Genomic DNA, 13,077 nt, shown 5'->3' with positions numbered 1-13,077 from the left:
GGGGCCACATGCCAGAAGTGGGCAGGGCCACAGGTAAAAGTGGGGTGGAGCAATGGCAGTGAATTATACCTTTGCACAGTAGGCTGGCTTCTATATACACACTCACACAGCCCCCACTATCCTGATAATGAGAACAGCATCACCACGAGTTCTAAGACACATTCCAACTAGGAGAAACATTCAAGGAGGGTATGACGCAGGAATGGTGAGGGCAGTGGCCTGGGAAAAGCTTGTGTGGCTGGAGAGGGGTTGTGGTCTGGAGAGAGTCACAAGCACCAGGCTTAGAGGCCTAGAGGGGTACACTTGGCCCCTTGGTAGGGTTGCCACCCATCCTGTATAATACCAGATATTGTCCCTTACAGTCATACCTCGGTTTAAGTACGCTTCGGTTTGAGTACTTTCAGTTTAAGTACTCTGCGGACCTGGAAGTGTCTACTTCTGGGTTCTGCAGCGCGCGCATGCAAAAAAGCGATCTGCACACTTCGGCATGCGCAGAAGTGCTCTATCGGTGCTTGGCGTGCCACTCGGATTAAGTACTTTTCAGGGTGCAAATGGCACCCCGGAACCAATTAAGTACTTAACCCGAGGTACCACTGTAATAATTTTTTTATCATCTACAATACTGTCTTATTTATTTTATAGTACAGTACATAAATGAATTATTGCATTCATTTTATGGATCAAATCATTGAGCATGCGTGTCTGCATGTGACAAATTCCAGAGTGGCATCCGGGTAGGCTGCAATAGAGTGCAACAGATTGCTTTGAAGCCATTTCAGCGCTGGGGGTCAGGGGCAATTGCCACCCCACCCAGCCCGCCATCCTGTCCTGTATTTTGCCCAAACAAAGGTGGCAACCCTACCTCTGGGTCTGAGATTCCCCGACCCTCTCTTACACCACTAAGATGGAAAATCATACAAATTACAAATAAAAAACTGGACACAAGTGGGTAGGTAATGACTAGTTCTTCTCTTCTATACCTCTCGAGAGTTAAGTGCCTTCAGGTTTCCCAGGCAGATCATTGCTGTAGAAACCACTTTGCAAGCTGTCTGTGAGCCTCGCATCCACTAAGGGTTCACCACCTCTATGGCTGTCAGTGCAACCGACGTCTTCCGGAAAAGCTCTAGGATGGGCTTTTTGGGGACCTTCATGGTGGTGCAGCCAAAGCCGCTGAGTCCCCAGCTGGTGAATGGCAGCCTCTCCTGGCACTGGACCCACTTCGTGGCCCCGAGTTCCCAGTAGTAAACAGTGTTATAATATTCCTCTTCATTCTCTCCCTCCAGGTTGTTATACATGTAGGTGTTCTCCCCACCCAGCACGTAAATGCGGTGCTTCCAGCGTACCACACCGGCCCCCGCCAATTCTATGGGCAGCCTGGGGATAGTGACTCTCCTGTCCAAGTGGCCGTCTTCCCCCAGAAAGAAGCACTTCCGGGTGCAGCGCAGGTTCCCTGTGTCTGACCAGCGCTCGTTGTGCCTCGTCCGGCTCCGGAAGTAGCCCCCGATCACATAGATCCCATTGTTCATGGCCACGGCGCCAGACCAGTAGCACTCTTTGTCCAAGTACACTTGATTCCATGTGTCCAAGGCCACTTCGTAGATCAGGACCTTCCGGGAAGCGTACCATGAGCCGACGGTGTCTGTGACGCCGCCGACCAGGTAGAGCTTGTTCTTGAACGCCGCCGAGGCAAAGTGGCTGAGCGCAAAGGGCATCCTGGTAATCGGAAACCAGTACTTTCTCGCCAAGTCAAAGCACTCGGCTGTGTCGAGGTAGTCCTCGTACTTGCACCAGCCACCCATAGCGAACAGCTGCTGGTTGCAGGCGAGGAAGCCATGGGAGGCCCTGGCCACGGACATGGAAGGGAGCTGAGTCCAGTGACCCCTCAACGGGCTGTACTCGTGCATCGTGTCTGAATAAGAGTCATCCGTGTGGACCCCTCCAGTGACGTACAGTTTATCCCCGACGGCCACACAGCGGGCGCAATACAGGCATTTCAACAGGGGCATCTTTTCCCATGTTCCAGCCTGGGGGTCGTAGCAGCCGACCTGGAAGTCCTTGGTCTTCAGTTCTGGGCCTTCCATGTTGAAGAGGTCCACGCAGATGATGCAGGTGGAGTACATCCCTCTTCGCAGGCCTCCGCTGTGCTGCAGCCTCTCCTGGCGGTTGAAGCGCTTCCACCGCAGGCGGAGGTCCCTGTAGCGCATCAGCTCAGACTGGACCTCCCTCAGCTCCTCCTGGGTCAAGAGCGGGAGGCGAACGTACGTCAGGAGCTGCCCCAGGAATGACAGGCGGCTGGCGCTCTGGGCCATCACCCAGCGCCACACGGCCCGGTAGACGGTGAGTTCGGAAGAGACTACCAGACTGTCCATGGAGATGATGCTAATGAGGGTGCTGGGGTTCAAGTTGAGGAAGGTCTTGTCCTCAATGGAGAGGCGCTTGAAGTGCAGGCTGACCAGGATCTTGGCTTCTTGGAAGAGATCAGGGTCGCTGTGCGCGTAGCCCAATTGGTAGAGTGAAAGGCAGTTCTCTGGGGAGATGTGTTCCAAGAGGTATCTGGGGTGGACAGATGGGAAGGTAAAAAGGTAAAGGTAAAGGATCCCTGGACGGTTAAGTCCAGCCAAAGGCGACTATGGGGTTCATCTCCCTTTCAGGCTTTCAGAGGGAGCCAGCGTTTGTCCACAGACAGCCTTCTGGGTCATGTGGCCAGCATGACTAAACCGCTTCTGGCACAATGGGATACCAAGACGGAAACCAGAGAACACGGAAATGCCATTTACCTTCCCGCCACAGTGGTACCAATTTATCTACTTGCACTGGTATGCTTTCGAACTGCTAGGTTGGCAGGAGCTGGGACAGAGCAATGAGAGCTCACCCCGTCGCGGGGATTCGAACCACCAACCTTCTAATTGGCAAGCCCTAGGCTCTGTGGTTAGACTACAGCTAACAGGACACACCGCTGCAGGAGATGCATAATATTATTTAAAGCAGCATCAGGACAATTTAAACAGTTTCTCCAAAAAGAACCCAGGAAGTGCAGTTTGTTAAGGGTGCTGAGAGTTGTTAGGAGACCCAACAGATGGAATATGCTGAATTAGCAAGTCTAACTAGTAAAATTAGAGATCAAGATGAGACTGTTTCTCAGCAGGATTGGAAAATGTTTGTAGGTTACAAAATCATTGTAAACATGTTGAAACACAAGCAGGTTTAGAGTAAGAACAGCAGTAAAATACATATCTGAGAATACTGTGGAGGAGGTAATGTATAGAATAATTATAATATACAGCAACATTAGAAAATTTGGGGAAACCATGGAGGGCTGGAGGGGAATTTGAATATTAATTGAATGTTAATTTGAAAAAGTTGCACAAATTATTTATCTATTTATTTATTTTTGAAAAGCTATAAATAAAATTTATTTAAAAATGGAGAGAGTTGTTAAAAGAGCATTATTCCCCTCCCAGAGCAATACTTCCTAGAGTTTCCTGGGAAGATGAGTTGACTTTTAAACCACCCTGTGCCTGTAATCAGAATATAATTGCAAAATCTGAGCGTGCAGGCTGAATAATATGAATGCAACTCTTTGGCACACTACATCTTATCTGGAATTATGCATGAGCCCTGAAGATGGCGCTCCTGACTCATGGGGGAGAAATTAGTTTGGTTCACGCTTTGAAGTCAATCTACCTAATCTACACTTCTTGAATCTAAAGGCAAAGTGAAAACATAGCCATTGTTCAACAATTGTGTGAGGCAGTTCTCTAGTCAAAAAGGGGGCACCTATGTTATTGCTTGCAAAGCAAAAGGGGGGAAATGCATACAGAATTGTGTACCAAAATGCATATACTTAGAAAAAGGCACTTGAAAAGGTATGCCGATTTCCCCGCAAGCTTATAAAAAGAAATTTTGATACGGAAATGGGGCAAACTGACGGTTGGAAAAATGAGAGACTGAGAAAAATGGACATATTTATCCATCCCTATTGCTTCAGCATGTGGTGGAAATGCACTATATTGGAGAAGGGAATGTCTTTGCACCCCAATATTCCACTTCCCCAGAATCTGAATTAGCTTGAGCATAAAGGCAACAACCAATTTATGTGAGTCCAGTTGACGCACGACCGTGCATCACTGCAATCCGGAAGCAGCCAGAAAAGAGTGCGGAACAGGAGGCAGAAGGGGGTGGGGCAGGGGCATAACAGGGAGGAGTGGGCTTATGCATGCCCCACCATCGCAGGCAATGACCTGGAATGCAACTCCCATGCAAATCAGGGGTTGCAGAAGAGGCAGAAAGCCCTTATTTCAAAGGGGAACTCCTTTCACACCAATTAGAGGCAGAGATATGGAGATACACTTTCCATGCAATATGCTCCTGTTTGCTGTTCTGATCGACTTGTACTACTGACCAACCCATGCCGTTAACTTGGCTGGTTCATTAAGATGTCATGTCACTGGCTTAGGTAAAGGTAAAGGGGACCCCTGACTGTTAGGTCCAGTCGCGGATGACTCTGGGGTTGCGGCGCTCATCTCGCTTTACTGGCCTAGGGAGCCGATGTACAGCTTCCGGGTCATGTGGCCAGCATGACTAAGCCGCTTCTGGCGAACCAGAGCAGCACATGGAAACGCCGTTTACCTTCCCACCGGAGCGGTACCTATTTATCTACTTGCACTTTGACGTGCTTTCGAACTGCTAGGTTGGCAGGACCAGGGACCGAGCAACGGGAGCTCACCCCGTTGCGGGGATTCGAACTGCCAACTTTCTGATTGGCAAGCCCTAGGCTCTGTGGTTTAACCCACAGCGCCACCCCCGTCTCGCCACCTGCCATCCGCCACTGGCCTAGGTGACATGTAATGGACAACATGGCAATAATTGTCCGATAAATGTGATGTGCCTTGTCTGATTGGGTGATTGTGAGGTGGCATAAAAGCTGAAAAGACCCTGTGTTCATTACAGTTCCCATCCCTTTATGGGACCATCCTTTACTGCAGTACAGTCAATGAAGATGGGTATCATATTGCTTGAACGTGGGTTGCATTTTTACTTAATAAATTCCCTGCCTGAGAACAAACTGAGAGAGTTGCATAGGTCACTCCCTGGACAAGCGATGCAAAACAAGATGGACATTTCCCACCAAGGGGCCATAGCTCAGTGGTGGAGCATCTGCTTTGCATGCAGAAGGTCCCAGGTTCAATCCCCAGCATATTCAGGTAAGGCAGGGAGAGACTTCTGCCTGAAACCCAGGAGAGCAGTCACTGCCACTCACTGTTCACAGTACAAAGCTAGACGGCCACTGATTTGACTCACTGCAAATCAGCTTCCTGATTAAGCCAGCCCTTTATTGACAAATGGGAGGACTAGAACCTTGCTTCATATTTAGGGACAGACCATAGCTCAGAGCATCAAGTCCAAGGTTTGATCCCAACATCTCCAGATTAGGTCAGAAGAAACCTCACTGTGAATACGCTCGAGAGCTGTTGCCAGCCAGTGGAGACAATACTGAGATAGACGGAACAATAGTCTAATTTGCTATAAAGAGGATTTCAATGTTCCAAGACGTGGCATTATTTAGGGATTACCTGGAGCAACTCTCGAGCAGTGGAAGGATTTGAAGCCTGCTGGCTGCTACAAACAGGTCTTGGGCCATCTCCGGCACGAGCTCAATCTCCTCCGTGTAGTAATAGTTCACCACAGCTTGGACAATGGCGGGCTCCATGTCTTGCAGCAGAACCTCTCCATCCTTTGACTCCCGGAAGGAGCTGGAGAACATGGCTCGGAAGTAGGGGTTGATGGCAGCAAGGAGCATCCTAAACAAAAGGGAGGGAGGGATGCGTCGACATTAGGCGGTCAGGATATCAATCTCTAATTCAGCATTCCTTAGCTACCTTGAACCATGTGGAATCTCTGTCAGCAAACTTGGGCTACCTCACTGCTTAACCCTAACTCTAAACCATTTATGAGAGAGTTTAAAAGCATCGACTCGCAGTGTAGACAACCCTGAGCTGGATAGGCCAAAGGTCTGACTTAGTATACGGCAGTTTCTAATGTTCCTCTGTCTACCAGCTCCCATATTTGGTTTCTAATTATTGCAGCCTCTTGCAGCCTGAAAAAAAAATATGAATGGTGGCCCCACTTGTGACCATTGTTTGATTTTATAGGAGTTACCCTAAGCTATGAGTGGGTGGGCCTAAAAACCATTCAGATATTGGTGGACTGCAGCTCTCATAATTTACTTTGTTTCATTATTTCATAAAATGTATACACCCACTTGGTTGTAGGAAAAAACTCATAGTGATTATGACTCATGGGAACTGGAGTCCAGCACCCTAGCCACCCCCATACCTCATGAGTACACGGATGCTGTTTCAACCATGGTAGAGAATGACCCAATGTGGGTAGATCTAAGAAACTTAGTGCCTTGGCACAGGAATTTCCAGGATTATACTGAGAAGAGTTATATAGCAAAGAATGTCAACAAGGCATTCCGTGTGAGTTGCCCTAAACCAAAGATGTCAAGTCCCAAGGACCTTCTGATGTTGCTACATCTACAACTCCCATCATGCCTGACCACGAGCCATGCTGGCTAGATTTATTTGGAGTCCAGCAAGATCTGGAGGGCACCAGATTGGGGAAAGCTTCGAATCCAGAGATGGTGAACCAGTGGACCTCCAGATCTCATTGGACTGCAAGTTCCATTCTTTTATTTCTTACCCACTGCCTTCCACCACAAGGTCCCTGGGCAGGTTACTACAATAATGCTATCAGTAGCAACTAACCCCGATGGATATAGTCTTTCTCCACTGTCATATGCCTTTAAATGCCATCACAAGTGGGGAGAATACTCTTGCATTCACGTTGTGTTGTGCCTGCAGGCTTCTCATTGGGACATCTGGCTGGTCACTGTGAGAACAAGACGCTAGATGAGATGCGCCAGTACATTCTTCTTATCTTCTTATGCAAACAGTGTTGGTGGGGAGGAGGAGATCCCACCACCTGTTTGTTCATTGACCTAGCAAGCATGCGTGTGGGGGTACAGTGGTACCTCGGTTTACGGACTTAATCTGTTCCTGAAGTCCGTTCTTAAACCAAATCCGTTCTTAAACAGAGGCACGCTTTCCCTAACGAGGCCTCCCACTGCCAGTACCCTTCCACCGTTCGGCTTCCATTCGTAGACCGAGGTAAAGTTTGCAAACCCGGACACCACTTCCGGTTTTGTGGAGTTCGTAAACCAAATAGTTCGTAAACAGGGCTGTTTGCAAACCAAGGTATCACTGTAATTATAAGGTAGAGGAGCAAGTATTGATGAGATCAAGTCACTAGCAGAAGGAACCACATGGAGAGTGTCTTGCCCAGGGGCCCTTCTAAACCCCTTTGCCTGCATAACAAATAGTAACCCCAAAATGTATAAATAAATACCTGTGACAGGGGAACCGTTCGCCTTTGGCCACAATGGTTGTGTCGCAGAGGAGCTGTTCTTGGAGAAGATTATTCAGCCCTATAGGAAGAGGGGGGATGTGTGTGATGAGACAGAGCAGACAGCCATCAGAAGCGAAGCCTTATTAGTGGTGCCACCAGTGGGGGCTGCCCAATTGGCCTTGACCTGTGACAGGGCCTTTTTAGTGGCAGCTCCCCATTTGTGGAATGTCATCCTCAATGAAGTGCATCTCTCTCCTTCATTATTGACTCTCAGCAGGAAATTGAAAGGATTTTTTTACACCCGCTTAACTGATGGCTGAAATATACCATTCCTGGCAACCCTGAAAACACTGGTGGAGCGATATGATTTTAACTGTTTTTAAAATAATAATAATTGATTTTTTAAAAAATATGTTAGTGTTATTACTATTATTTATTTTTTTATTATTAACCAATTTCACTTCCACTGGGAAACCATTTCTGGTTTGTTGGCATGTCAGGGAACCAGGGCAGCCTATGCAACTTTCCGATCCTTCAGATCTGAGATGTTTCTTGGTCCTTCCAGGCATACACAACATTGTAGCTTCAATATCATATGGATCAGGGAAGTTTTTGTAGAGGCAGAGAGGAGGCGGGTTTCATCAGGGAGCAGCAGTGGGTCTGAAGCAGCCAGGGGGGAGAGGAAAGACTCGGAGGGAGAGAAGCTCAGGGGCGGAGAGGTGCAGGCCAGGGCTCAGGGATGCTGAAGAGCCTTGCCACCACCCTCTCAGGGAGGAGACTGAGAGCGCATCGCTCCTTCTGGCGCAAGAGTTAAGGAGAGCACCGCGACGTAGGTCAAGGGGGAGGCGTTTTGGGGTGCCGCGACTATTTTGCTGGCGTAGGAACAGATTACGCCATTGCCAGATTCTGATTCGGAATGAGAGGTCATGTTTTAAGCTGTCTCTGCACTGTAAATATCTTGCACAATAAAAGTCTATAGAGACAAACTGGACTCAAGCAGAGTAGAATCATAGAATCATAGAATCATAGAGTAGGAAGAGACCACAAGGGCCATCCAGTCCAACCCCCTGCCAAGCAGGAAACACCATCAGAGCATTCTTGACATATGGCTGTCAAGCCTCTGCTTAAAGACCTCCAAAGAAGGAGACTCCACCACACTCCTTGGTAGCAAATCCCACTGCCGAACAGCTCTTACTGTCAGGAAGTTCTTCCTAACGTTTAGGTGGAATCTTCTTTCTTGAAGTTTGTAGCCACGATGACCCTCTGACAAGTATCAATAAACATATTTCGAGAAAAGAAAACAAAGAAAAATAAAAGTACCCACTGCTATGGGCTGCATTCCTTAAAACACAACTACTAGGAAATAAGCCCCACTGAACACAACAAGGCTTGCTTGAAATAGATGGTAAAAAGAATCTTGCCCAGTCATGGTGGGCTCAGATATCAGGGGACCTACCCTCTCGTATGTACTGATTCAAAGACTTGGGTTCCTCTCCAACGATATCATCGTCTCTATCCCAAGGTGAATCCATCATTGCACTCCAACTTGCTCCCAGATAGCGAAGCTGTATTGCAAGTCATTCCTGGTGGGGGAGGGGGCAGAATAAAGATGAGAAGAGGTCATTGGCAAGAAATCTGAATCGGAGACTCCCAGTCAAGTGTGAGATGTAGGCAAAGGCACAAGTTGATCAGAAGAAGGCCATTGATGACTACTGGACATGGTGACGTACTCTCTGCTTCCATGGTTGAATGCAGTAATGCTTCTGAATGGCAGTTACTGGAAACGATAGGAACATGGAGCGCTGTTTCCGAGCACAATTCAAAGTATTGGTGCTGACCTTTAAAGCCCTAAACGGCCTCGGTCCTGTATACCTGAAGGAGCATCTCCACCCCCATCATTCAGCCCGGAAACTGAGATCCAGCGCCGAGGGCCTTCTGGCGGTTCCCTCACTGTGAGAAGCCAAGCTACAGGGAACCAGGCGGAGGGCCTTCTCGGTAGTGGCACCCGCCCTGTGGAACACCCTCCCATCAGAGGTCAGAGAGATAAACAATTACCTGACATTTAGAAAATACCTAAAGGCAGCCCTGTTTAGGGAAGTTTTTAAATCTGTGATATTTTAATGTGTTTTGGTATTTGTTGGAAGCCGCCCAGAGTGGCGGGGGGGACCTGGCCAGATGGGCGGGGTATAAATATTATTATTATTATTATTATTATTATTATTATTATTATTATTATTATTATTATTGCTCAGGTCCTGCTAGCAGGTTTCCCATGGGGATTTGGCCCACCTCGGTTAAGAACAGGATGTCATTGGCCTGATCCAACGAGCTCTTCTAAAGTTCTTCAGAATATTAGGCGATCCCTGCATCTAGCATTTTGCTTCACGCATTGATCGGCCCCAATCTGTTGACATGAGTCCCCTGTTTTAATTAGTATGTGTTGTGTTAGTTTCATTACATATTTTAGTTATGGGTGTTTATATTGTTACGTGCACCCCAGTCTCCAAGGAGCAAGAGGCTCCAGGGTGCCGGAGGTTTGTTTTCAGGTTTTGGTTTCCTTGGAATGAAAGTCCATGAAGACTGAGGAGTCTTTAGGGCATGGGTAGGCAAACTAAGGCCTGGGGGCCATATCCGGCCCAATCACCTTCTAAATCTGGTCCTCGGACTGTCCGGGAATCAGCGTGTTTTTACATGAGTAGAATGTGTCCTTTTATTTAAAATGCATCTCTGGGTTATTTGTGGGGCATAGGAATTCGTTCATTTCCCCCCCAAAAAATATAGTCCGGCCCCCTACAAGGTCTGAGGGACAGTGGACCAGCTCCCTGCTGAAAAAGTTTGCTGACCCCTGCTTTAGAGCATGAATGGTTTTATTTACACAGATATACAGCCTGAGCTTACAATGGAGGGACTCACATCATTAACACTTCAACAGATCTTGGGCTCCCCATTAAGTTTCTAGAGAGGGTCTCAAAGGCCATGGATTCGGATTCAGCACACACAGCAAGTGAAGCCTTTGAGTCTTTCCAGACTGAGACACAACTACTAGCTCCATGGCCCTCCCCACAGGGCCTGCAATGTGTCTCCCATCCCAGTTATTCCTATCAATCCACATTTCTATCAATCCACATTTCCATAACCCCACCTCTGTCCGGAAGTCTGGTGTGCAACCTGATCTTCCTTCCCCTAAGTTTTGCCCCTCCCAGCCTGAACATCACCCAGCCTCCAATTGGTCCAGCTGGCAGAGGTGTCATAGTCTGTTTTGCTTATTGTGCTCTGATTTGTTATTCTCCAATTGTGTGCCTTGCATGGATGGGGAGGAGGGGGCACAGCTTGGAGCCTCATTAAAGATTGGGAGAGAGGAGGTGTGGCTTCAGGAAAGGAGGGGTGGGGCTTAAATGGACCATAGAACAAGAACAAACAGCTTCAGAATGAATTATTTCAGCATCATTGCAGACCCTCCAAGTGTCCCTATTTTCCAGGGACAGACCCGGATTCACAGAAGCCGTCCCAGTTTCTGATTTGATCCCAGGATGTCCTGCTTTTCCTTAGTATGTCCCTATTTTCATCAGAGAAATGTTGGCGGGTATAGTACGACATCCCTATTTTCATCAGAAGTTATAGAGTTATGTGACACCCCCCCCTTCCGAGCCATGGAGATAAGTAACCTTTGGAAGACATCAGAAGGCAGCCCTGTAAGTTTTTAAACGTTTGATATTTTCTTATGTTTTTATGTATGTTGGAAGCTGCCTAGAGTGGCTGGGATATAAAGAAGACAACAGCAGCAGCAGCAGCAGCAACATATTAAGGAGTAAGGTAAAGGTAAAGGGACCCCTGACCATTAGGTCCAGTCGTGACCGACTCTGGGGTTGCGCGCTCATCTCGCATTATTGGCCGAGGGAGCCGGCGTATAGCTTCCAGGTCATGTGGCCAGCATGACAAAGCCGCTTCTGGCAAACCAGAGCAGCACATGGAAACGCCGTTTACCTTCCCGCTATAGCGGTTAATATTTATCTACTTGCATTTTGATGTGCTTTCGAACTGCTAGGTTGGCAGGAGCTGGGACTGAGCAACGGGAGCTCACCCCGTCACAGGGATTCGAACCGCCAACCTTCTGATCAGCAAGCCCTAGGCTCAGTGGTTTAGCCCACAGCACCACCTGGGTCCCATATTAAGGAGCAGGACCTCCCTATTTTCACTGAAGGAATGTTGGGTGGTATGTCATTGGTTGGGCCCTGCCTCATGATCTGTTACATTTTCATTGAGAAATGTTTGTCTCCAGTACTCATCAGCCCCACTACGACCGGTGGTGAGGGATCATGCAAGCTGTGGTCTAGCAACATCCAAAGGGTCTCACGTACCATATGGCTACGTCTCCATTCTGGCTTCATTGTCTGAAAAACAGTTGCTAGGAATCACAAGTGATGGGAGTTTCTGTTGTGCCCAGGTCCTATTGGGGGGCGCTTCTTGAAACAGACATCTGATTGGCCACTGTGAGAACAGGATGCTGGACCAGTTGAACCACTGGTTCAGGATGGCTCTCCTTAGGTTCTCGTGGTTCATGGTGCTGTTTTGATGCTATTTAGTGCTTAGGTTCATCCCTACTGTAGTGTCAAGGTTACGCAGGAGGATTTCACAACAACATAGAGTGTTAAAGGGATATCTTCTTTCACTGCTTCCAATCCATTTCCTCATTCTCAGGCTCAAAATAGAAACAGGGGTTTCTATGAGAAACTAAGGGAAGCAGAGGGAAACCGAGGGAGACATCCTTGTAGAGAAAAGATGATTCAGATCTGTAAGGGGAGGCAAAGGGGGAATCCAGCCTTGGACAACCAAGAAAACAAACAGTCCAGCAGTCAAATCCTGCTGGGGTCAGATGACAACGTGCCAGAATGAAATAGGATTGTCAGCAGAGCAGCAAAATAAACAAGCACCCTGGCCTGCCAAGACTTATGGCCCTGGGTGCAAATATACAATCACAAAAGGGCTTGATGCTCAATAGATGATTATTCTTTGGGATGATCACATACAGTGGAGGCTGCTCCTTAAGGGCAAATGGGGCTGTGCCCCACCAACCTCAGTCTGCCCTCAGTCTGCCCTCTTGCTTATAATAAAAAATAGAAACCTACATGCTCTGGATAAAACACAGCCTTGGAACCCTTGCCCTGTATCTTTGCTTTTGAAAATGTTTTGTGGGTCGTTGGACTGAAATAAAGCATGTTGCTGTTGCATATTCAGTCCGGAGAGTTACCATAGCTGTCAGTGCCTCCTTGGGAGCTGTTGCTCCTTGTAGAACACAACAGGTAGGAGGAGGAGGAGGACAAAATTAGAATTCGTAGATTGTTGGAGGTTTTTAAGCAGAAGTTGGGTGGCCATCTGTCTTGGAAGCTTCAGCTGAGATTGCACAGGATTGGAATAGATAACCTTGGGATTCCTTCCAACTCTACGATTCTGTCTTTCTGCCTGTCATCGGCTCTGGCCATTGATGGTATAGTATAAATAATAGGTGGAGGGGGGATAATCCTGTGACAAGGAATTTAAGGTGCTGTGGATCTCCGCTGGTGCTTAGCCCCCCCCCCCCCAACCCTGGCTCAGCTAACAATATGCTGATGTAACTTGCTCAGCTGGCTAAGCCAAAGCCAGTGTAAATTTCCAAAAATAAATTTACAG

At 47.9% G+C, this 13,077-nt stretch overlaps 1 protein-coding gene across 1 annotated transcript; it reads right to left on the bottom strand.

Moving 5' to 3' along the window:
- Positions 1–1,067: 1,067 nt before the first annotated feature.
- On the bottom strand, positions 1,068–8,942 carry LOC118086818 (kelch-like protein 3). Its single transcript, XM_035118811.2, has 4 exons — positions 8,867–8,942; positions 7,411–7,489; positions 5,574–5,801; positions 1,068–2,553 (listed from the first exon to the last, which is right to left on the bottom strand). The coding sequence occupies exons 1-4, from the start codon at positions 8,940–8,942 to the stop codon at positions 1,068–1,070; spliced, it is 1,869 nt and encodes a 622-aa protein (XP_034974702.1).
- Positions 8,943–13,077: the final 4,135 nt, after the last annotated feature.

Source organism: Zootoca vivipara, chromosome 6, assembly GCF_963506605.1.
Source record: "Zootoca vivipara chromosome 6, rZooViv1.1, whole genome shotgun sequence".
Classification (NCBI taxonomy): Eukaryota; Metazoa; Chordata; class Lepidosauria; order Squamata; family Lacertidae; genus Zootoca; species Zootoca vivipara.
This window is presented reverse-complemented; position numbering and strand designations above follow the sequence as displayed.

What these genes read in the sequence shown, in the direction of transcription:
- LOC118086818 (XM_035118811.2), bottom strand. Translation starts at nt 8,942, where the DNA reads ATGGATTCACCTTGGGATAGAGACGATGATATCGTTGGAGAGGAACCC. An exon ending in GAACGGTTCCCCTGTCACAG is followed by an intron (nt 5,802 to 7,410) that starts GTATTTATTTAT and finishes CCTTTTGTTTAG; the next exon opens with GATGCTCCTTGCTGCCATCA. An exon ending in CTGCTCGAGAGTTGCTCCAG is followed by an intron (nt 2,554 to 5,573) that starts GTAATCCCTAAA and finishes TGTCCACCCCAG; the next exon opens with ATACCTCTTGGAACACATCT.